At 36.8% G+C, this 26,301-nt stretch overlaps 2 protein-coding genes across 2 annotated transcripts; both read left to right on the top strand.

Moving 5' to 3' along the window:
* The first annotated feature begins 289 nt into the window (after positions 1–289).
* Positions 290–3,303, top strand: LOC121409497. The gene is made up of 2 exons (XM_041601416.1): positions 290–444; positions 1,110–3,303. The coding sequence occupies exon 2, from the start codon at positions 1,184–1,186 to the stop codon at positions 3,263–3,265; it is 2,082 nt and encodes a 693-aa protein (XP_041457350.1). The 5' UTR covers positions 290–444; positions 1,110–1,183; the 3' UTR covers positions 3,266–3,303.
* Positions 3,304–8,080: 4,777 nt separating this feature from the next.
* Positions 8,081–24,023, top strand: LOC121408251 (deleted in malignant brain tumors 1 protein-like). The gene is made up of 9 exons (XM_041599647.1): positions 8,081–8,714; positions 11,764–12,084; positions 12,998–13,318; positions 14,065–14,394; positions 15,848–15,960; positions 16,764–16,965; positions 19,739–20,062; positions 21,305–21,625; positions 22,121–24,023. Exons 1-9 carry the CDS (start codon positions 8,612–8,614, stop codon positions 22,999–23,001), a joined length of 2,916 nt encoding a protein of 971 aa, XP_041455581.1. The 5' UTR covers positions 8,081–8,611; the 3' UTR covers positions 23,002–24,023.
* Positions 24,024–26,301: the final 2,278 nt, after the last annotated feature.

Genomic DNA, 26,301 nt, shown 5'->3' with positions numbered 1-26,301 from the left:
CCCTCCCTGTAGAACGGCGCATGCACTAATCCTGATGTTAATTATACACGGTGCCAATGTTTGTATTGTATTCATAATAATGTTTTACTCTTGATTGGTCGTTAATCATGTTTATTACTTTTGTTCAAAACTTTGGTTTTGAACAAGTTTGTTATTAATAATGGCATGACTTTAAATACATGTCTTTTGACTTGTGCGTTGTAAACACAGGATACTCTACTAACCATAGTTTCGATTAAAGTATATACCGATACTTGGTATTTAAGCATGGTAAGGCAGTGCACCCTTGCAGACGAATATTTCTCTCATATAGCTACCAGATCTAGCTCTCCAAAATAGACTAATTGCTCCAAACAGTTCAAGCGTAAACGCTGTAAAACTGTGTTGACACCAGTTGGTGTTAATAGAGGACCACACCCAACGAGGTTTGATTTCAGTATATAGGTAAGTACAACCTTAATGATTGGGTTAAAATGGAAAATTAAACATACGTCGATATTTCAAATGCTTTTCATCTTTGTTTGCGAATGAGGGTATTTTCTTCAGACGAGGATGTTTGTAATTTATATCAATATGGTAAGGGATCGTTCGATTTCTATACGATTTTACATCGTATTCCTTGGACATTAAAAGAGAAGAAGAGGAGGAGAAGGAGGAGGAGGAGGAGGAAGAAGAAGAGGAAGAAGACAAAGAAGATGATGATGAAGAAGAAGATGAAGAAGAATAAAAAAAAGAAAAAGAAGAGATGCCTCAAATGTTACCCCAAAGTGGGATTTTTTTTATTCAAAATATTATAGTGAAGGCAAAAAAAAATCCCATCGAATCTTTTGGTACATCTGGCCCATTTGACATGCCATATCTATTACAGACATTATAAATATCATTTGAAAAATGTCAAATTTCAAAATGATGTGCACCATATATCTAAACCTCGTGGCTCGTAAAATTCTACCGGTTAATAAATCCTGGTTAACCGATCCTAGTTGGAATAGACCCTACAGGGGTAACCAGCCCATTTTGTATACATGTGCAATTCAATGCAGCGAATATTGAGGATAATTTCATCATTATTTATATATCTATTTATTCATTGTTTTTGTACTTGACAGATAGCTGAACTCCAATACTTGTCAATTGCAGTTTTGCCCTGTCTTCTTCAATACTTGTCAATTCAAGGGACGTCATGTCGACTTTTGAAGATCACACCGTTTCTTCAAGTAACCCTGATCATAGAAGGGATGGCAATGTCTTGTCATCAATGGGTGAAAACAGTGAGATGGACAGAAGCGAATTCTCATCAGGCGAGGACCGAAGCACGAGGGATGCGGATACTGATGGGCACCAACATGGCGATGACCCTGGTGATGTTCCTACGCCTAAGGCCTGGCAGGAGTCCTACACTTGCATTGTCCTAGTCTGTCTTTTTATAGCCATAGGACTCCTAGTAATGTGCATCCCAATATTACCAAGTCGAATCAATTCTGATTACGCGTTCATCTCCGAGTTGATCGTTATTAGGAACTTTGTACTGATTATTGTTATAGTGTCAACCTTTGCTGTGATGGTGTGGTTGAGTCTTAGAGTAGTGCAACTGCATAATAAAGGTTTGGTCCTCTGGCCTCGCCAATGCAAACACTGTGCTTTTGCACTGATCCAGATTAAACTTCTCGAAAAGGCTCTAGAAAAACGGCAGACCTTTAAGCTGGACAAGATGAAAAAAATACAACGAGAAAATGGGGAAGTGCCAACAGTAAGCAACGTCACGCAAAATATAGTTTACATATTTTCAGGCCTAGCATTCTTATATATATTCACGGAATTAGTGAATGTATATTTATGTTTTGATAAATATTCAATGAACAGCCCCGCTAATGCCACAAACACTGAACTTATTAGTGTATTTGTCAGCTATTCGTGCATCTTTGCAGTTGTCTACTGCTTAAGTTTCCACCTAATTCCTAACTATTGTGACGCTTTCATTATTGCAGTGCCACGGATGCGTTGGACCTCTCTTTTGTTGATTGAAATGGGAATATGGATATGTATACAAAGATTGGTCGCGCCGTTCACCTTCGATTTCGAAGATTCCTCTGATAAGCAGCGCGCAGTATATCTATGTTTGAGGAACGACTCTGCAGGAGAATTTGTGACTGGCGTTTTGTCCATCTTTCAACCATTTACGATAGAACTTCCCATCATGATTACTTGGTTGTTCATTGAAATGAGATCACAATTCCTTCCACAACAAGCCTATGACATCATGAAAACCTTCCATACAGAAAACGGTATTTCTATCATTGGTCATGACTTAGTTCGCCGATCGAATTGGAGCAGTCTTCGAAGGATCCTCTATAATTCTTCAGCAGTCCGTAGGAAGATATCGAACCCGAATGAATCTGACGTACGTCGGTTCCGAAGTTCTCAATCAAATGGAGGGATCAGTTATGAAAGCATCGAAATGCGGTCATTTGGGGCTCATGAGGACTCACTTGGTTGCCGATGTCCTGAATGCGTAAACTTATCACGAAACTCAAAGACAAGTAACAGGGTGTCAGCAGGAGCTCTATCTAATAACATAGAAAAGATAGTAGCAGTAACATTATTGATATGTGTTGTGTACCTTGGGTTGAGTAACCTTGTTCTAGCGGGAAACTACCCAAAGCTTCGTGGTCGCTACCTTCAATGGTTTTTGAGGATGACATTCTTCACACCCATGATTATAATTATTGTCTGGCATAGAAACTTAATCCGAGGGGATGATGGAAGCCATGTGGCCAGGGTAGAGGGCGTCATATCTCAGGAAAATAACATAATGTTACTCATCACAGTGACTGGAGCCTTCCTGTTTGAAACGATCTGTTTTATTTCTTCTGTTGGTAACCTTTGTACAGTGATAGGATTATCTGAAGATGAAATTGCGATGAACATTGTCAGCGTTTTTGCCAGCTTGTTTGGCGTTTGCCGAAAATACTACCAATCTATTTTTCTTCTCTGCGTACAGCGCCTCCAACCAAGAGATGATCGCGAGAAAAAGTGGACCTTACTTTGTTTAATCGTTGTTGGAATGACCAACGTAACTCAATGGATGTATGACAGTCTGGTTCACGAAGTAGGGTCGTCTGTAGCATGGCCGTCTTTAAGTATGTTTTTTGATGGCAAGATCGGAGCGGTCATCGGGATGCTATGTGTTCCTTTCCTTCATTTGTACGAGCTTCATGCGGCAACCATTGCATATGAAATGTATAAGGTTATTTGGAGGCTGTAGAAATCATTGAAGGAATCTCATAAAGGCACAGATGAATACATTTAAAAATGCAGAAGGAAATAATATCATAACAATCACCGTTATAGAAAGCATATTTTTTGTTGATACTTTCGAACGCAGTCAGATTTGGATCACTGAGAAGGATCTTAATGGTCGAAGCTAGACAAGGGGAGCAAGTAAATACAGGCCATTGCTTTCAGTGGGCCTGTCAATTTTTACAGAATGTAAAATTATTTAGTGTCATACTTTATTTGTTATTGATTGTAATGAGTATAACCAGGCGCGCCGGAACACTTACAGTTTTGGGGGGGCAAAATCCCGAAGGGGGCACAATATTTTTGACAGCGTGAGATACCGAAGCGATCGAGCGGGAGAGGCTGTGGACGCCCCCCCGGTAAGGACTTTGTGTAAAAATGGAGTATAAAAGTTGCATTTCTAACAGCATCCAAAAAAAAATTTCTTGAGAATTAAACAGTCTTGGATTTTTTTTTGCTCCTTCTGTTTCCTCCCTTCTGACCCAGAATGGTGTTTCTTCATGATCAGGGTCCCAGTTCCAGCAAATGACGAGCCTTATTGCAAACGAAATTGTTTCATACCACTGTAATATAGGCCTTTTAAAGACTTTTAGAAAATGCAAAAGCTCCCCCATCACAAACCCCCTCGCTCTTAAGTTTCTTCGAAAATTTAGGTCTTTCAGCCCCACCCACGCCCGGATTGTTTTTTTATGTTTGCAAACGTCCATGAATAACAAAAGCTGGGATGAACCAGAGAACATAGCTGCCATCTCGATTTGATTAGTAACAGGCAATGGGAAGAAGTTTTGGAATCTAAAATATATAAGTGCTATATCATATGAGCTGAAATATATCAGACAAAACGCTTTCCAATCATGCCAATGAAAAGGAATAGAGGAAAATACGGGGCTGTGAAAATATCTTAAGATATTTTTTATAGTATTTTATTCATGTCTTCATGTCTAAACATTATGTCAAAGTTGCTTTGGAGTGGGATTCACCATTTTCACAAATAATAAATTATAATCCTCTACACATGATTATTCTGTGTGTAATTTTGTGATAGCATGTCTATATTGAGTTGAAATGACCTTGATATTTTCTTTAGGGCACTGACTTGTTATCACTGTATTAATAAAATATTTGAAACAAGTTTCTCGAGATGTTATGGTTTCTGGGCTTGACAGCTATGACATATGGAGGCGCGATAGCTCAGTCGGTAGAGCGGGGGATTCGTATTCCGGTGACCCGGTTCGATTCCCACTTGGTGCGCTAGTGCCCTTTGGTAAGGCATTAATCCTCAGTACCAGGTCCTTCGGAGAAGACCTTAAGCCGTCGGTCCTCTGGTTGCTTGCTTACAAGCATTCATGCTTTCTTAGCAATTAGGTAAAAAATCACCACCAATCAATCAATCAACCAATCACCAATCACATAGATTCTATATGTTGCTCGAGTAAATAGTGTTCACGCGCGTTAGTGATATCGGGTCCGGTCTGAGCGTTTCTGGGCGACCGCGCGTTTGTTAGACGACACAGCCAGCATCATAGAGTTATAAACCTTATAATTGGTGGACCACTATTAATTGGCCATTCGCTTTTAGTCTGAAATTTATTCATTAAAAGGTTAAACGTTTTCACACTGTAATAAGATGGAAAAGGGGCTTATCAAAGGTATGTTTCACAGAGGAACTGTTCGTCAAAAGACGCGAGGCTTACTATGATAATGTATTTGCCCCGTCAGGGGCAAATTTTTTTTTATTTTTGACAATGGAAATGACAATTTTCAGGCAGAAAAGTGCCTTCGTTTACTTTTTGTCCTTAAATAATTTATCATTTTTCTACTTTCAGGGGGGCACATTGGGGGGGGGGGGGGGCAAAACGAGATTTTGCCCCCAAAATTTTATTTGGGGGGGGGGAGGGCAGTGCCCCCTGCCCCCCCCCCGCTTCCGGCGCCCTTGAGTATAACGCCATTTAGCTATTTCAAGTGTAATAACGATACATAATATTGCATTGACTTATTATCATATTTTTTTTTTACAAAATTGTATTTTCCTAATTTCTATTTTGTTGGAAATGAAATAAATACAATGAAAATGAGAATGAAATAAAGTTAGTAATAATAGGTAAGGCCAGGCTAAAGAAATGGACATCATGAAAACTGAAACAGACATGAGTATAAGTGAAACGTTAAAGTATTTTTAGACAATTCTTACTAAGAACTTTTTTCAATTCGTTTTATTTCGTGTTTTGGGATTAAGTCTTCCTAGGGTAGAGGCAAATATTTGTTCTGATACGTCTGGTGCGGAAAAAGTATTATTTCAGATAGTGCCTTGTCGTGTAAAGAGCATGAAATATAAACTGTTGTATTGAAAAGATAATTTGTATCTACAAGCGTCTACCAAGATGGGAATTCGGCGATTGGCGACCGCCGAAATATGATGCGCGTGGAAATTGCTTATCTTTGAGAGACGGTTACGCTTTGAAAAATAAGAAAAAAAAAAGAAAAAAAGTAGGTGTCCTAGCCTGATAGATCAGTTGCTGATTCAATCGATTAGAGATACAACGAACATTTTAAATATTCTGGCAATGATAGTTTGTTAATCAAAGTCATATAAAATTGTCATATTCAGGTATTTTCTTGATGAAACGACTGACTCAAATTCACAGAAAGCCTCGCATCATGGTCGAGAGCAACGAAAATTTATGTAGATTAATCATCTTATTTAAGAAATCTTATAGATATAGTCTCATTGTAATTAAAACCATTCCTATAAAAATATAGCTTTGACCATTGTAAGATATTTTTATTGTAACTAACTACCACCATTTCTTTAATCAGTTGAGAGATTTCATTTTTGCATATTGTACATTGTCATTGTCTACAACCTTTACTTATCAGTTTTGCGATTCGATACCTTTTTTCATTATAATAACAACAACATTTTCTTTATCATGTTTATAATTATGCATAATTGATTTTTAGGTTTCATTGCAGTATATACCGTTGTTAGATTTCGTATTAAAAAAAATTATTCGTATATTTTACTGTGACGATTGCACGATCTTATTTATCGTATTAATTTGTATGGGCTCGAATGTCTTTATACTTGATTTGTATTTTATTGAAATAAAGGAAATGAATAGAATGAAGTTTCGTGTAATATCTATGCGGTCCATCAATAATTAGTCAATATGATAAAGATAACTGCTCACGAACCAAAAGAGCAAAATAGAAAGGGAAGTTAGGCCATTATAAATGGTCATAGGAATACATGACTATAGTGAGTAAAGGACCGCGATGGTTGGACCAAACAATAATCGGACCAAATTGATATTGGTAAGATAGATCCTATATAGCTTTTATACGATCCAAGAATACTGAGAATAAGAGCATTATTGTTTTTATTACTTTTTAATTTTTATATTATTTTACATTAATGTAACAAGTCAAAAATGATGTATAGGTCCTGCGGGGTACATTTTCTAAATAGGCCTATTTACGAACGAGAGATCAGAGTTATTAAAAATGACCTTTTAAAAATGAGAATCTATATTTTTTGACAGATCATTTTAACTTTATACAGAGAGTCATATTTAAACCTTCTCATTTTTCTTTCCCCCTTTTGTTCTCGGTAATGATATTTGTACTTGGAGAGGCGACATCCCCAAGCCCCTGTACCCCCAGTACGACAACGATAATCATGATAGTGGCTATGGGGATGATTTTGGCCCGGGTTTGGGTAAATAAAACGTTTTGAAATAAGATCGGTAGCCCAATAGGCCCCATTGTTCACTTGTTTCTCTTGTTTGGTAAATATTTCGATTGATTGTTTAACGAACATAGTTAATTGATTGTTTGGTTGATTCATTTTTCTTTCACGTTACTGTTGCATTATGATTAATCATACAAAAATGTTAGAGATTAGGAGTGGGAGAAAATGAAGAGGGAGCAAGGTTTATATATTTTCGGTAGTTTTTACAGGCCATCCGCCCCCGGCATTCGCCCTCGCCAGTTCTTTAATTCTCCTAGTCGTTCTGTGACGCTCCAGAGCCTGGAGTCCAAACTCCATTTAGAGGTTGAACTAAAAGTTGAACAATCACGTTAGAGTTCAGCCAAGCCTGAGCCCGGGTTTTCAACAAGGGGGTTCGATTGGACTTCTAAAAAAAAAAAAAAAATGGGGGGGGGGACAGCTGTCAAAACTATTGGCCATTTAGTTAAGACAAGCCCCCCCCAAAAAAAGTGACTTATCGTTGGGCATCGTGTTGTCCCCCTATACTGTTTTCCTTCCTAATTTTTTCTTGCTTTTGATTTTTTGGGGAGGGAAGGGGGTCGATCGAACCCCCGAATGCCCCCTTCTACTAGCTTGAGGTTATAGAAGTTGGGCACGGCCAGTCACTGTTGCATGTATAATGCAAGTTGAAATTAACTAATTGTGTTATACAGGCCTTTAGTAAATATTCCTTCTCCTCTTTCTTTCTTTCTTTCTTTCTTTCTTCCTGTCTTTCTTTCTTTCTTTCTTTTTTTCTTTTCTTTTCTTTTCTTTCTTTCTTTTTTTTCTTTTCTTTCTTTCTTTCTTTCTTTCTGTCTCTCTGTCTGTCTTTCTATCTATCTATCTATTTATTTTATTATTTATGGGGGGGGGGGGGCGGAGCGCGCACAATTTCTCCCCATCCCGATGCTTGCCCCCCCCCCCCCCCCGGTGCCCCTTTACACGCCGCAGCGCTCACTTATTATACCAGAGTTTTGAAGAAGGGTCTCCGGACTTCTGAGCGCGCGAGCTTGCTGGAGCTACGCATTAGACCGCCTGGCCCTCTCTGGACCTTTGGCCGCACAGTACAGTACCATGGACTCTCTCACACAGTTTATGTTTGACCCCTTATTCAGCATCAAATCAATATTTGTTGAATCTAATTTACATCAAGGACAATTTGACAAAGCAAACGATTGATAGTTGATTAACTGTCATCATGACTAGCAGGACATAAAGGTAAAATAAATCTATATTTCGGTACCGTTTTTATTATTCGACTGGTATGCGAAGAGTAAAGTGACATCGATCGGCGGACATGCATTCATTTGTGGGAGAGCGTCGGGCTGCAGGTACAGGTTCAACCAGAAAGGCAGAAACTCGCATTCTTTGACGTTGAGATCATGAATTGGCAGTGGTGCTAACAACAACAGTAGAGGATTTTCGTCCCCTGGAGGCTTGCTCCAGACATTATAGCGAGTATCGTACGCTCTTCTGTTGCCGGTAATCATTAACCTTGCCTTGACAAGACATTTTGATGATATCATATAGAGAGAGAGGAGTCAGTAGCTGGGAAATGAGACCATGATGAAGATCGGTGCACTTATCAATATTATGGAGTCGTTATTGCTACTTGTTTTCTATGTGCTTCTAGTTAATCTGACACCTGTCGTCTCGCAAGGGCAAGGTATGTATATAATCATACAGGGTTGTGCAATTTAATTGGCAGTCTACCAGTACTAGTTAGATTACTATTATAATCTATCATCTGCATTATACATTCTGTGGGTAGTACCCAATTGTTTCTCTATCTTTCTGACAGTATTATTGTGAACTTTAATGATGTTCAGTTCTTTTTCATTTTCTTCTGCCTTTTTTTCAATTGCACTATTTTCAGTTTTCTTCTTTTTTCTCATCCGCCAAGCTAGTACCATACCCATAAAGGGCCTTCAGGTATGTCATTTAGTTATTTATCTAGATGGTCACAGGGAAAGTCACCATCATTGTTACTTTGCTTAGTGTTTTAAATGGTTATGATTCATATTTATTTCATGATTGTTGTTTGAATTATTATATTTTGCTGAATTATTATCCATAAATTGATAATAGGCATAGGTCCTATTTCTTCGAAAAAAAAGCAGTCTCATATCTTCTGTGGAATTTCTTTTCAATCTACTACTTATAATACTTCTACTATTACTACTACCACTACTACTACTTCTACTTCTACTACTACCTCTTCTTCTGCTACTGCTACTTCTACTACTACTACTACTACTACTACTACTACTACTACTACTACTACTACTACTACTACTACTACTACTACTACTACTACTACTACTACTACTACTTCTACTACTACTACTTCTACTACTACTACTACTACTACTACTACTACTTCTACTACTATGACTACTGCTGCTGCTACTACCACCAACATTGCTACAACTTACATGTATATATCTGCTTTTTTTAAAGTCTATGTAAGTAAGTATTACTACACGTGACATGTCTATACTGCTGCTGCTAATAGTAATACTGTCTACATATTAATCTAATAGTTTTGAATTCCAAATATTCAGGGAATACATTTTTAAACTGCATCTGCATTTAAATTCACGCTCATAAATCTTAATACGAATTGTAGCCTAAGAACAAAAATGTACAAGTTTATACAGCACTATTTAGGGTGGATAAGACAAATTAGTATACAAAAAAAAAGAAAAAAAAAACTGAAAAACATGAAAAATATACACCAAGAGAATTGAGTATATCCTTTAATGTATTATCAGTATGGCACCTGCAAAATGTTGTTGTATTGAGGAAACAACCCATCCATGAACTTGTATTGATTCATCCATTCTTGTGGAGTAATCCATAGGGCATACTCTTGTGCTTCTATTATACCGACCCCTGTGCTCAAGTTCCAACTGTAATGTGGTTCTTTTATAGCATCTGAAGGGCCTTAACTGTTTTGTAGGAAAGAGGATTAAACTTTCCCTTTATCCAAGTTCATCTCTTATTCCCATTTGGAGCTAAGTAATGCAGGTTATAGAGAGTTACATCATGGAGTATTTTAACAACTTAGAAATGAAAACTGGCAAATATACAAATGGGCTAATAATTGTCATAGGCCTATAGGCCTAAAGGTGCCAGTTCACTTTGTACCCTGTGGTACTTTCATTTCTCATTATTTAAGAATATCCAATCCAACGCAGTGCTCAGTGGGGTCAATTTTATGAATTATAAATAGGATATTTCATAACACTTTGATTTATTTTCTGTCTCTAGTTTAGACTAAATAAAATAAATTTAGAATTTATTTGTTTTTAAAAAATAAAATTTGTGGCCCACAATGCTGCTCAGGAGAATCTAAATCATGCCATTTTGGGACTAACAACTCACAGTTTTTACACTTTGGTAGACAATTGTTGCAGTGCCTGTTGTATAGTTTTTTTTCTTTTTCAGTAAGATAATGTAAAGATCATTATTTTACAGCTTATTAAAAGTGAATTTACATTCCAAAATAAGTTGTGAAAAAGACAGGAATCATTAGATATCTTGTGCTGGAGCAATGTAACATGATCGATCATGTTTTTGTAATTAGATACATGTAGCATAAAGCTATTCCTAAACAATATATAATATTACCTTCATTTTGTTTGAACACAGTTTGAGGAAGCTTTTGAGATTTAAATGTCCAAAGTTTTCATGTCATTGTTTCATAACAAATTAGTTCTCATTACTCCTTACTGAAATGTGCCACAGCTATTACATTGAAGTAGATTTTGTCAAGAAGTATCAACACTTCAAAAAAAGAACAAAAATATAAAAGAATACATTATGGAGATGCCCAGTAGCATATATTACTTATGATTTTGAATCAAACATACACAATTTAGAGTAGACTGTGTAGACATAGATTGTGAGAAGAAAATTGTTAGCGTGATCTTATCCAATGGGCAGAACAGTGGATTGTGCCATATCATGTTAGCCTACATCCAGTGTACATGCAAACAGTTCTTATCTCTTCCACAAATAATACTCATTGATCAAGGAAGGACATCAGCTTGCTTCCTCCAAAATTGGGGGGGGGGGGGGAGGGAAAGCCCAGGGAGGGGAACATGGTTACAAGGTTGACCTTATTACGCTTACATAAAAATGTGAAAAGTATTGCTTTCATGAATCGATGATATAGGTGCACAATGTGTGGAAATTGAACAAGATTTCAGAATTGCTTAAAAGCATGATAAAATGTATCTATATACCTACTTTTCAAGTTTCAACAGGCCTTGATAGGTGATCATTATAGTATACTTAATACTTTATTTTTAAGGATAGAATATCATATTAGAATATGTGATATGATAATATATATTAAGTATGTATTATGTTATAATAGAATGTTTTAGGCATTATTCCTGCTAATCCTGCTAATTGAATTTCTGAATGCATAGATTTAGATTCAATTATTTTGTGTGTTTATTCTGCTTAATACCCATTGGTTGTGTTTTCTTTTGTTTGTGACAAGTTTAGTGATGTGAGCAAATGTGTTACCATGTCATATCACAAAGAGGGGCTTGCGCAGTGTTCCTATACGTTTGTTTCAAAAGAAATCTGCGAATCAAAATAGTTTTGGAGTCAAAAAGAGAAGGACTGCCTATAATTAGCTGTAGCTGTGCATGTTGACCACTATTCATTATTTACACAGTTTCTTTTCTTTTTCTGCTCAGAGTGTTGTAACATCCGATTGTCAGGTGGCATGTTTGATGCTGAAGGGAGAGTAGAGATCTTCTACTCCAATGCCTGGGGTACAGTATGTGATGATGACTTTGGTATCCCGGACGCCAACGTGGTGTGTCGGCAGTTGGGCTATGTGGGAGCCATAGAAGTCTTGCCAGAAGCTTACTTTGGAGCCGGGACAGGGTCTATCTGGCTTGACGGAGTGGGTTGTAGTGGCAACGAGGAGAGTTTGGTATCGTGTCCGAATAACGGATGGAGGGAGCATGACTGCAGCCACAGTGAAGATGTTGGTGTCTCCTGCTATTCAAGTGGTAAGGTTCCTTCCTTTATTTCAAAGATACAAAATAAAGTTTGCTTCATTACCATTTTTTTCTCATGTTTATGGGAACAATGGGAAAAGTTTTGACAAGGGGCTCAGATGAATTAATTCCATTTGTTCAACAATTACTAGTATGATGAATGAGGTTTGATAAAAAATTCTTGGCTTCTGACATGACTGTTCAAACATTCCATTCCAGTTCTTAAATTTTAAAGAAATGGTCCTGAGAAGAATTGCTTGTAAAGATAAGAATTCTCAGCTCTTGTGATGATTTAATGCAGAGCTCTCTTAAAAATGTTTCATTTCAGTCCTTGTTAAAGGTCAAGTCCACCCTAGAAAACCGTTGATTTGAAAAAATCAAACTAACGTAATATTCGAAATTTCATCAAAATTGGGTGTAAAATAAGAAAGTTATGTCATTTAATTTCGCTTATTTTTCACAAAGAGTGATATGCACAACTCAGTGACATGCAAAGTGACAGTCGATGATGTCCCTCACTCACTATTTCTTTCGTTTTTATTGTTTGATTTATACAACGTTTCATTTTTTACAGATTTGACAATAAGGGCCAACTTGACTGAACCATATTTAGTATTAAACAGTGTTAATTCAACATGTTCAGGGAGGAATTAATTGTTGTTTCACTTGTCAATGAGGAGAAAACTAGAAAAGTTCATATACCGGTAATAAAGTATTAAGCGAAACTTTGAATTGTCATAAGTTTCTTACTATACATCTGATTTTGATGAAATTGTCAGTGTTATGCTTGTTGGATTTTTCTTTTTTTATTCAAATAAACCCTTTGTTGGGGTGGACTTCTTTAGATGTAGTGTTGTTGAGGCTAAATGCTAGAATTGTGTAGAAGATCAAAATCAGACATTGGTGTCTTTGTTTTCTATTTCAGACCAGTATAAGGTTCGATTAGTCGGTGGCGAGACCGACTATGAGGGTCGGGTCGAGATCAATTATAAAGGAGCCTGGGGATCGATTTGTGATGATTCTTGGGATATCAGTGAAGCTACAGTGGTCTGTAAGCAGCTAGGATACACGGGGGCGCTCCAGGCAGTGGGGGATGCTGTCTTCGGGACAGGGGATGGTGTTATCATGCTGGATGATGTGAATTGTGTAGGGAATGAAGGTACGCTGGATATGTGCTTGCATCGTGAATGGACAGAACATGACTGCACTGGGGTGGAGGTCGCTGGTGTCCGCTGTGATATTGAAGGTAGGTGTAGAAGCTGGAAAATTGTCTGGATGAATCCTTTAGTTAAAAGTTTTGGTTGTGTTTTAGTTAAAAAAAAAACTTTGTAGAAAGGGAAGCTTTGAACAGGATGATACTGGTAATGATAAGTGTAGGATTACTGGTAATGATACAGTAATGGTCACGATATGATGAAATAGTAATGACAATTTAGCCATGGTATGGTGGAACAATGATAAGAATGATGATGACAATGATGACGATGATGATGGCGATGATGATGATTAATAATAATAATGGCATTTTTACCCAGGGTAGCCACTTCAGTTCCGAAAACTGTTCTCCCAGCGGACCCTGCTATTTTTACTACCCTGGCTTTAGCACTGCTACCTTGATTGGGCGCTCGAGCATTCAAGGAACTTCTTCCTACCGGATACGCATTCACCTCACCTTGGTCGAGTGCAGCACAATGTGGATAAATTTCTTGCTGAAGGAAATTACGCCATGGCTGGGATTCGAACCCACGACCCTCTGTTTCAAAGTTGGGAGGCTAATCCAATGATTACAATGATGATGTTGATGATAATGATGATGATGAAGATGGTGGTGATGATGATGACGCTGCTGCTGAAGTGCTAATGATTACGATGATTATGATGATTATGATGATGATGACAATTATGAAAATGGTGATTATGATGACAGATTTGAGGTTTGGTGGTAATACCACATGTGATCATCATTAAGATTGTGTTTCTTCTTGCATGCAGATCACATAGTCCGACTCGTCGATGGTGGAGCCCCGAATCAGGGTCGCGTGGAGGTCATCTTCAACGGAACATGGGCCACCATCTGTAACGAGCAGTGGGACATCCAGGATGCTAATGTGATCTGCCGCCAGCTTGGGTACATTGGAGCGTCTGAGGCTGCCATGGAAGGAGAATTCAGCCCGGGATCCGGTAGCATAGCTCTGAGTGAAGTGCGTTGTGAAGGATGGGAGCAAGAGATCAATGACTGCTACCATGGCCTGTGGGGTACATCCGGAGCCACCTGTTCACATGAAATGGATGCTGGGGTCAAGTGTGCTAATCAAACAGAATGTAAGTAGGATGATTCATTACACACTCTGAATGGAATTCACCATATATGTTCCAATACCAATGTCTTCACAATATCAACTTCAATAACCTGCCTACTCAAAATATGTAGGCATAATTTCATTTGATTATTTCATTTTTATTTGTTATATTCTTTTCATTTTGATATGTTTACTGTTTTGTAAAATCGTTGAATGAATAAATGAAAATAAAAAGTTGTATTGCAAGTATACATGCATAGACATTATTCATTAAATGCTATGATATTGATTTGTAGGTTGTAAATTGAAGAATTGTAGATCTTATAAGGAAAACTTTTAATCTTACATGATTCTCAAAAGTTAGTGAACCCCTCCAGAAAATGAACATATTTAAAGGGGTGGTCCAGGCTGAAAGTATTTATAGCTTAATAAATAGAGTAGAATTCACTGAGCAAAATGCCGAAAATTTCGTCAAAATCGGACAACAAATAGCAAAGTTATTGAATTTTAAAGTTTAGAAATATTTTGTAAAAACAGTCGTCATGAATATTCATTAGGTGGGCTGATGATGTCACGTCTCCACTTGTTCTTTTGTATTTTATTATATGAAATTAGGTTTATTCAAATTTTTTCCTCCAAGAACTAGAAAAATTGGATTGACAACTGATTTAGTGCATTAGATATTTATTGCTGCAACTTATTTCATTATAAGGGAGACATTTTATTCACACAAGTATGAAATAATGAAAAAAATATGATTTTATGTAATAACATAAGAAAACGGAAAGTGGAGATGTGACATCATCAGCTCGCCTAATGAATATTCATGACGACTGTTTTCACAAAATATTGCTAAACTTTAAACTTCAATAACTTTATTATTTGTTATCCGATTTTGATGAAATTTTCAGCGTTTTGCTCAGTGAGTTCTACTCTGTGTATTAAGCTATAAATATTTTCAGCCTGGACCACCCCTTTAAAGTGTTCTCATGTATCTATGACTCATGTCATCCTCAGCTGTCCTGGCAAAATTACTACGTTAGCTTGGGGCTTCGCCCTTGGGGGAAAAATAAGAATGCCAGTCCAACCTCGGATGAATAATTCCCGCTATACTTACTCAAAGCCTGGTATATTTGTACACTATATGTTTATGATTGATAGGACTTTCATCTGTCCGTTTTACTTATTATAACATAACCAAAAAAAGGGGATAGGCCTACTTTCAGGATCATATTGAAATTTGTACAAAGCCTTAACTTGACAGAAAAAGAAAAAAAAATACATGATTTGTCTTTCTATAGATGAAAGTGCATCTCTCATTTCTATATGATCTCCTGATCGGTTTCCGAGTCCTTACTATATTCTTTTGCTAGTGATAAATTTGATATAAATTTCAATGCTTATAATTATTCATTCAAACTCAAGTACCGCTGAAATTTGTCTATAACCTAAACCTTAACCTTGCTTGATTTCAGTTAATATTCGTCTTGTTGGAGGAGATGTAGAATCAACAGGACGAGTAGAGGTGTTTTATGATGGAGTTTGGGGTACAGTCTGTGATGATCTGTGGGATTTGGCAGATGCAAGGGTGAGTTTATACTTTATAATCCAAACTAATACATGTATGCCTCTCTTGTTCCCATTTTTATACATTCTTTCCCTTGCTCTCTCTTTATCTGTTGTGTAATTTGTATTTTTGTTGTGTAATTACCATTTAAAATGTTGAAGGATAGCTCCCTTCTTGTTTTTTTTTTCAAATGACTTATTGATAAAATAGTGTAAATATTCAGTGGATATTTATAGTGTTATAATGTACAATTACCTTGTTTAAATAATTTTGTATTTCTTGGGGGCCAATAATGTGAAGTTTGTTGCTTTCTATGCATCCTGCCAAACAATTGAACATGATTAGCAAAAAAAGAAGAAATTCAAGTAAGGAGAGGGGAGAAAGAGAGAGAGAGAAAAAAAATAATATAAAGGAGATGGGGAAACAGAGACATGGGTTATGAAGTGGGTAGATGGATTAGAAATAGAATATTTCATTTATTCTTGAAACAGGGATAAATTACAAATGAGGGATGTGTTTCATAAAGCTGTTCGTAAGTTAAGAGGGACTTAAAGAACGACTGGTGATCCTTTCTTGTGGTAAATGGTATGTGCCATTAAATATTCATTGGTGATTATTTAGTAAGATTAAGAAGCAAAGTGGGACAAAGGATGGAAGTGTGTGATGACATTTGAAGAGTTGGTAAGTAGAAAGTGGAACTTACTGTTATCCAGTCATTTTTAAGACTTCCTTTCGTTGAACCATAAACATGGATCTTCAAAACAATACTCCAGGCAGCCATCCAATCTCAATGTATGATCTCTTCTCCCCCCCTCCACCATCAGGTTGTTTGTCGACAGCTTGGTTACCGAGATGCCTTGGAAGCAACGGTCTCGGCTGCTCATGGTATAGGTGATGGTCACATCGTTCTTGATAACGTCCAGTGCATGGGAACGGAAGTAAATCTAACTGATTGTCTTCATGATGGGTTCTTGATACATAACTGCCAACCAAACGAAGATGCCGGAGTGGTGTGCCAAACGGCAGGTAAGCTCTAATCCATGAGGGGTCCTGTCAGGTGTTTTTTCACTGGTAAATTTGCTCTTTGTCAATGAGAACCAATGGACTCCGTACTTGTATCATTTGATGGTGATGATTTAAGTGATGAGACATTTCATGAAATACTTTTATGGTTTTCTGAGAACGTTTCTTGTGAATATTAAGGAATACAGATTACTGTATCAATGATGAGATAAAAAGTACTGGTATGGACGGATTGTGTGAGGTTTATCACTCAAATTTTTTTCAATAGATTTGTTCCAGATTCAGGTTGGTGTTGTACGGTACTTGTACCAGTGGTGTACCTAGGATTTTTCAAGGGGGGGGGGGCAAATTCGTCTGCCAAAAATATTGACAAGCAAAAAAAAAAGGTCTTCAACCACAAATAAAGGATTTCGGACCAGAAAAAAATTTGACAAGGAAAAAAAAGGTCTTCAACCACAAATAAAGGATTTTGTACCAGAAAAAAAATTGGCAAGTAAAAAAAAAGAAAAAAAAAGGTCTTCAACCACAAATAAACGATTTCGGATCAGAAAAAATTTTGACAAGAAAAAAAAAGGTCTTCAACCACAAATAAAGGATTTTGTACCAGAAAAAAATTTGACAAGCAATAAAAAAAAAATGGTCTTCAACCACAAATAATGGATTTTGGACCAGAAAAAATTTTGACAAGAAAACAAAAAGGTCTTCAACCTCTCGTCGGGGGGGGGGGGGGGGCAGGGATACATCCCTTGCATGGGTTGTGACTCGTCAAGGGGGGCAGTCTGCCCCTCTCTGCCCCCCTCCAGTAGGTACGCTAATGTGTTGTATGTGTTGTACACACTAATATTAATATAGTTCTTTATAATCCATTCTTATTATTTCTTTTGCTTTAGATAACAATATGTGTGTATACTCTTGTTTATTTGAGGTATTACGAATATGTATCCCATGAGTCTTTCCATTTCTTCTCATAAAGTTAATGTCATTTCTGACCATTTTATATTTTATTACGGGTATATGAAGTAACTTGAATTGCAAAATTGATCGCAAGGAAATAGATTGCCCTTGTTTGCAATGCCACATGTTCAGAAAGGAATCCAACCTTCTTTTACATTGTAATGTGGAAAAATCAAGTACATGTATATCATATTTCATACAATGAAATAAAAATAGTGAGTGGCTGATGTCGTTTGTTCCCTCATTTGCATACTGACCTGGATAACTGTATTCTGAAAGTATAAAAAATTTAATATCATAATTCTAATTATGCTTTTTTGAATTTGTCTCTTTTTTAAAATTCAAATCAATTTTCGACAGGGGGGGGGGGGAGAACTTGACATTTGATGAATTGTTAAATTTGATCAATCTTGGCTATCTTTGTCAGGCATGATATTCTCCTGACTAAAATCAGAATTTTTTATAATTCTTTTTCAGATTTTTTTTACGTGAAATCCTTTTCCCCAAAACATTCTCATGGTTTTTTTTTGCTGGTGTCTTTAGTCAAATGATAAAGCTATCATGCAGACTCACCTTGAAAAATCACTTTCGATTTCTTTACCATGCAAGAGTTTGTAACCCAGACAGGGGCACCTCTCGGTCTTTGGCAGTGACTTAGCGACCCTTGGCTATTTTTCAGAGGGGAATATCAATCATGCCTGCTTTGTTGAAATCTGTAGGATCATTGCAAAAATTGAAATCTTCCATTATGATGTTGTCTAAGAATAGATTCATTTAGAGAATAAAAGCATTAATTTGTTATTGTAATTGTGAGCCAGGTTAATGAAAGATTACCCTGATAGTTTCATTTTGCATTGAAACCAAGTTCTTTCTTCAAATTTGAACCAAAAAAAAAAAAAAAAACCATAAGTCTTATGAATTGTACTGAACAAACATGACTGATATATCAAGGCTTGACAGTGTATTTTCTATTGATGTGACCTTATGAATTCTTGTTCTTTAGTCAGGCGTGGAGTAAAAATATGTGTTTCTATTCATAGTGTTTGAAGTGGGTGGCCTAGCTGTTGCTGTCTGGTTGATATCATTCTGGTTGAACTCACTCATTGTAATTCAAGATGAATTAAAGAAGATAATATGAGTGATATGCTAGTTCTGTTATGTTTATATTTTATTAACATGATACAGCAATTTTATAGTAATCCCCATATAACTGAGATTGCTTGCACTTGCAGTATTTTTTAAGCCAGAGATAGTAGCATTGTGCCCTTTCAGTTATTACAACTTATGGTTGGTAATGCAAAATCAGAAAGTTTGATTTTATTTCTTACATGTATGTATTAAGAGCAAGTTATTTAGCAAAGAGACCTAAGATTGGAACAGCAATTTTTCGACCAAACAAATTATTATAGATTTTCATCTGATTATATTTGTTTATTAAATGATATTTACTTAGCCATTAAAATGTAGACCTATCAGTTTAATGAATATAGATAAATCATACACTACATGTACAAAGTAAAAATGTAAAAAGTTCTTCTGTGAATTTTGTTAAAAGACTACATACATGTGTATGTTTCTATCAATTCTATGTATTCATTTTTTGTAATGGATTACAGTGTATGTTGAATCATTTATTTGGACAGTTGTTTTTTTATGCTGGAAAAATAATTGATTCTGAGAAAGTGATGTTGCCATCTGAAAACTATGTAAAGTTTAGAGCTCTAAATTGAATAGCCTAACAAGTTATCAAAAGTGCTTTGTATTAATAGACATTTAGCTTCAATTTCTTTTAAATTATTTTCTTATATCCATTTCTTTGTAGATAATTCATACACTATACGTCTCGTGGGTGGCAATGTAGCTTCTGAAGGTCGTGTGGAGGTCGTCTACAACGATGAATGGGGAACGATATGCGACGATGACTGGGACATTGATGATGCTAGAGTGATCTGTAGACAGCTGGGTTATACCAACGCAGAGAAGGCAACGAGTGGCGCCAGCTTTGGAGAAGGGACAGGGGTCATCTGGCTTGATGATGTGATGTGTGACGGATCGGAGGATTTGATCTTCACATGTCCTAGCAGCGAGTGGGGTGACCATAACTGCGAACATGCAGAAGATGCAGGGGTTATCTGCACTGATGATGGTAAGTAACTGCAAGAACCAGGCATGATATTCCCCTCTGAAAAAAAAGTCACCTCTGAAGTCCGAGGCACCCCGGTAGGGGTTAAAAGCTCTTGCATAGTAAAGAAATTGAAAGTGATTTGTCAGGATGAGTCTGCATGATAGTTTTATCATTTGACTTTAAAAAAGCATTAAAAAACAGCATGAGAATGTTCTTGGGCAAAGAAATTCACATAAGAAAAAACAATACATTTATATATTTATATTTAAATATTTAAAATAAAAAAATGACAAAAGAATCAGAATTCTGATTTTAATCAGGAGAATATCATGCCTGAAGAACTATGATATTGACTATTGTAGAACATTTTGATCTGTTAGATTTGGAGCAGGTATTGGAACCTGAACAGTTACATGTTTAGTTTATTTTATTTTTTTCGGGGGGGGGGGGTGGGGTAGGCTTGGAACACTAATGGAGTGTCAAAAACGCGAAAAAAGATAAAAGGTCCCCATTAAAGTCATAATACCTAAAAGCGAAAAGGTTATGTAATTTTCATTGACTGTGAGATACTGTAACAAGATCCATGAATGGAAAATCCTTAAAAACCTCACTAAAAATTTGATAAGAAGTCCGAATTTGAAATTGAATTACTAACCCTGTATCTCAGACCTGAACCTGAGTCCTCAGTAGGCCTACTATTTACACAGTGCATAGTGTTTGCATATTTTAGTAGCTCCATGGTGTTTGTGTGAAAATGGGAGGATATACATGCAATGAAGGTCAAAGGTCATTTTGAGGTCAACGTTAAAGTTTACGTGCAAGACTCTCGTATGACATATACGGTAACTCCGCAACCGAAAGTCACTTTTCAACCAAACTTGGATGGTAGATGGACTTGGGAGACCTGCATGTTAGGCTGCAGTTGGAGGTCACATGGTAAGGTTAAGGTAATTTTGAGGTCAACGTTAATGTTTATGTGCAAGACTTTCTTATAACAAATGTTATTCCATCCAAGTTATTTCACAATGAACTTTTGACACAATTCTGTTGCCTGCTGTCTGGTTATTTTCACAAGTGGAAGCGGGACACAACATCGCTTGTGCCTTGTTTTTTGGCATGTTGTCTGACTGCAAAGGATGTCAATAACTGTACATTTGACTATACAATGGCAGATATGGAAAGAATGTGCAGATTTTCTAGCGAGTATCTCTGAGAGCTGTTGATTAAACAATAATAGTCGAATGTCTTCTGTATTCTTTTCAGGTTCTTCCCAGATCCGTCTTGTCGACGGCAGCGATTCACGTGGTGGTCGTCTGGAGATCTACTTTGAGGGCACATGGGGGACTGTCTGTGATGATAACTGGGATGATGTTGACGCTGAAGTGGCATGCCAGGAACTTGGTTTTCCAGGAGTTGAGAAGTCCAAGGCTAGTTATCCTGTAGGTGAAGGAAAGATCTGGTTAGATGATGTCAACTGCGATGGTAGCGAGAGTTCTATCAGATACTGCAAACATAATGGCTGGGGAGAACATAACTGCGCCCACCAGGAGGACGTAGGGATAGTCTGCAGAAGGCTCGGCACTGGTGAGTGTCATCTACTCCATAACATCCATTTTCTTTCAAAAGATTGTCTCTCAAAATGTAAAGCATACTTAAGTACCTTGGTACTAAACAAATGTAGGTGCTAACAATAAAGATCTTATTTCTGATTAAATGTAATTTGTCTATATTGTAGGATTTTGATTGCTTCTTTTGTTTTATTGCTTAGTTATATTTGTTGCAAGGCAGTGGCGTATCTAGGATTTTCCACGGGGGGGCAAATTCGTCCGCCCAAAAATTTGGCAAGCAAAAAAAAGGTCAACCACAAATATAGGATTTCGTAACAGAGAAAAAATTGACAGGAAGAAAAAAAGGTCTTCAAGCTCGTCAGAGGGGGCAGGAATACGTCCTTTGCATGGGTTGTGACTCGCCGGGGGGGGGGGCAGACTGCCCCCCTGCCTCCCCCATATGTACGCTAGTGTTCCAAGGTCATTCTTGTTCCATGCTCAAACTGACTTTATTTGTCCTTTTTCTTCCCAGAGAGCGGCTTGTCTCGAGGTGCTATAGTTGCCATAGCAACAGGATGTGTTGCAGTGGCCGTTCTCCTCATGGTGGCAATAACGTTGTGCTACAGCAGGACACGTAAGTCAGAGACGAGAGAGCCACGGTCTACACGATCACGAGTTAGCTCACCATCCACCAGCTCAAGGCCACCGCAGGTGTATTCCATTAATCAGAATGTGTTCTACAACAGCTACGGTCAAACCATGCATATCAACTCACCTCCACCACGACTTGCCTCGCCAGGACCATCCAATGAATATCCTCAAGCTCCTTTTCCTTTGCCTGCAGAACCACCACCTCAGTATGAGATGATCTCAAGTTACACTCCTCAATCTGTCTTCCATGGTAATGTGGCAAGGGAACCCGTACCAATTAATCTAAACCAAGCCTTGCCCCCGATTGCAGGAGCTGGAGCTGATGGTGCGGTAGCAGGACCATCAACGTCCTCATCAGAGGTTGCGCACACCCCTGGCCCTTCCGCAGCCACACCCTTCCCTGCTGGCCATCAGCAAGCGGAAGGGTATCTCCCTTCCCCTGTTCCAGACCTGGTGTCTTCCGGGTTTAGACTGCCATCTGAACCTCCAAGTTATTCTGCTGCTTCCCAGAGCAGCAGCGACCTTCCGTCAAGGGGGCCTGCTCCACAGTATTCAAGGAGGAATGATGCTCCACAGTATTCCAGAGAGAATGATGCTCCACGATATTCAAGAGATAATAACACCACATCTCCTCAGCGGACATACAGTTCTAGAAACAATCACGGTGCTGTAGGGCGGGATCCTCAAAGTGGTGATAATTTTTATTCAAATGCAGCTTTTAGTGGAGATGTAGCTGATGATGGTGAAACTATGGAGATATGAGGAAGGAATCTGAAAACAATGTTGATCTGCTTAAATGTACAATATTTTTAATAAAGTGCACCCAACCCATGTTTATATACTATGCATAACTATTATTTATTTGCATTGCACTTTGTACCTTGTCTTCCATTTTCAACATGTTATTGTTGAAGTTTAGTTTTGCACGTGTATTTCGGCAGCCTTTCATATTTATTAATCTTAGTTTATGAATTATGATCTTTCAAAAATCAAGGTATACTCTAGGTACATGTATTACCTAAGTGTATTTACCTCTGATGTATGAATAGTTGCTTGCTTTGCAAATTGAATATGAAGCAATACTTTCTGAGAGAAGAAAAAGTTTTTTTTACACTTCAATGTTGTTCATCTTGAGGTTAACATATTCTGAAATATTATATTACCTCTATGGACACTTTCAAATGCCAAAGATAATGGATGGTATATTGATTGCCATGATGTAGTTAAACTTGGGATAACTTGACCACAGCTTTATGAAATGCCAGTTGTCAACTCATTCCCAAATTCCTGCTGCAAAAAGTTGTCAAAAAATTAAACGAGTCCCAAAATGGGAAGAATAGTAAAATTCAAAATTATAATCAATTTTGATGAATAAATTAATACATTTAATGTCATGAATATGAAAGAAATGTGAAGCCGGCATTCTATAGAGGTGTGGTTTAAAATTCTAGTTTAAACTAGGGTTAAACCTTGGTTTAATTATATCAGATTTCCACCCAGTGAGTTCTTTTGGGTTCATGTTAATTATGTGTTGCTATTAAAGTAGATCATAATTGAATGATTGGTTGTGTGTGACCAAGCATTCATTTTGCCTAACTCATAATTGACTATTAAATGAGCGATGAGCAGTTATAAGGCAAGTATATATGATCAGTCATGGTTTTGAGTTGGGAATGGGAATATCAAGAAAGATTGGATCCACATCACTATTCTATACAGTGCGTCCCACAAAAAACGAAACCGAGATTTATCGATGATTTATCATAACTTAATCACAAATACAATAGACAAATTACCTTCCATTTTAAAGCTTAGAATCTGCTCTTTCATCTGGTATTACTTAGATAATTCCTCATTCACGCATGAGTGAGCAAAAACAATTTGAAGAAAGGATACCAAAAACTCATTTGGTGGGCCGTATCTGGGTTTTAAAAAGAAAACCACATGACTAAAAAGTTCAATATCTGCTTTTCAATTTGATACCTCAATTACAGAAAATGGTCAAGAAATAACAAAGTTCTGGTTATTTGAAATAAGGAATTCATGGAAACGGCTTTTTGGAAGAGGCTTTTCAAATGGAAAATCACAGAAAATGTATTTTCCCTCAAAATGCACAGAACAGCACCAGAAATTAATCCAAAATCTCAACAAAATATGAATACTTACTAGCCACAAAGCCACAAACTTTGCTATAATCATGACAGTCCAAACATCGTTACTGCGCTCGTATTGAAAACATTCACAAGCGCAAGCTCAATTTTAGCGAAGTACCAACTAACGTAGAAGGCAGCACACGGCCATGTGTTGTTGCCCTCATGTTTGAAGATGTGCAGCACGATATCAAAATGGCGGATAGGTGATAGACGTTGACTCCTCAGAACAATGTCCAAAAAGCCCCAACGCGAGTATGTGACATCGCTAAAATGCATAAAAAATGTGTATTGATTATGTTCTTTCGTCGATAGTTATCGATGTCGGTAAGATATTTTTAGCGATAGATCGGCAGCATTTTCTAAACGGTAACAGCTAATGCAGAAGAAAGCTCTGTTAACGCTTGCCTACCTGTAGTTTAGCAAAACAGCGATGGCCAGTTTGCTAATGAGTTGGTTTATGAGATCAAGATAATTCTTATTGTATCATAATTGAAATTTCATGAAATGAATTTTGAGAAATATTGAACAACCCCATTGGCTCTCATATTTATTCAGCTAAATTCTGCATGAGCCACTGTTTTGATTACCAAAATTGTCATTTTCCTTGTTTACTATGGAACTTGAATATTTTGTATGACATTTGTCAAGGTTATGCTTGTTTGAATTTTGTGTAATTATTCATAATCTTCCCAAGTTAATTGGATATGGTCTATGAAAGTAGACATGTAAAAAATGTATTCATTTTATATTGGAATGTTAATATGTAAGTTATTCCTATCGTACTATGCATTTGTGAAGGCCCTATTTCATGTATTCTATGCAAATAATCAGTACTAAAGTAGTTCATCAAATACTTTTAAACCAATGTAGATTTTCATAACTTTGGTTTGTCTTATGAAGCCAAACTCAAATACCTTGATATTGAAATATAAACTTAGCAATGAAATATTTAGTTCGGTTACATTTGTTAAACTTTGATTTATCTGAATGTGTTTTTTTCTTGGGTTTTTTATTTATTGAGAGAGGAGGCTCATTTGCAGAATTAATGTAAATGGCCCAAATTTTCCCCATAAAAGTATATTTTCTGTAGGGCAATATTGGCCTTTGGTGCTCATTTTATTATGGCTGATTTAATATCTTTGTGAATTTGGGCCAATATCTAGTTGAGAAAATGTGATCATCTTGAAACATTGAAAGCCATTTTAAAATCTTCTTTTGGAATGCATATTTAGGCTGCACAAACTTTTTATGCTGACTTTTTATTTAAACATTTTCATGAAGGCAAGATATAAATTAAATCATGTAAATAAATCTTAACTTTTTATCTTAAGGCTTATTAGTACTTTATACCAATCATTTGTTAACAGTACTCTCCATTTTTTTTTACAATTTTTAAGAAGGAAATACCCTGAATTGTATTAATATGATTGTTCAGAAGTATGAATGAGATGTTTTGTTTCTACCTCTCTTTTTTACCCTTTTTATATGCATTTATAGACCTAGATCCATTTAATAATACAATTGATGAAAGAGAAATGGAAATATCATTCTTTACAAAATAGAGAAGATTGCCAAATTGATTTTTTGTTGAAAATAGATTTTGGTATAGATATATTCAGTTACATTTCAAGGTTTAGTATTTTGTAGTTATTACGTAGAAGGTTATCAGGGTAATATATGACTGTAAAAAAATACCTATCTAACTATTGATTTTTTTACATTATGTGATTGATAGTCCCACAATGTGTATCGCTCCTTGTACCATTTCAAGAAAAAAGTGGACTCCAGTTATGGTGACCAAAATAAGCATGGAATTGTGAATCATCTGATTCCAAAGGCAATGATTGCTTACATGAGCAAACTGTAAATGACATTCAAGCTCTTTTGCTCTTTACTCTACTTTAAAAAG

This window comes from Lytechinus variegatus, chromosome 2 (assembly GCF_018143015.1).
Source record: "Lytechinus variegatus isolate NC3 chromosome 2, Lvar_3.0, whole genome shotgun sequence".
NCBI classification, from domain to species: Eukaryota; Metazoa; Echinodermata; class Echinoidea; order Temnopleuroida; family Toxopneustidae; genus Lytechinus; species Lytechinus variegatus.
This window is presented reverse-complemented; position numbering and strand designations above follow the sequence as displayed.

Coding starts and splice junctions, on each gene's coding strand:
- LOC121409497 (XM_041601416.1), top strand. CDS start 1,184: ATGTCGACTTTTGAAGATCACACCGTTTCTTCAAGTAACCCTGATCAT.
- LOC121408251 (XM_041599647.1), top strand. CDS start 8,612: ATGATGAAGATCGGTGCACTTATCAATATTATGGAGTCGTTATTGCTA. Junction 14,395..15,847: donor GTGTGCTAATCAAACAGAAT/GTAAGTAGGATG, acceptor GCTTGATTTCAG/TTAATATTCGTCTTGTTGGA. Junction 21,626..22,120: donor CTGCAGAAGGCTCGGCACTG/GTGAGTGTCATC, acceptor TTTTCTTCCCAG/AGAGCGGCTTGTCTCGAGGT.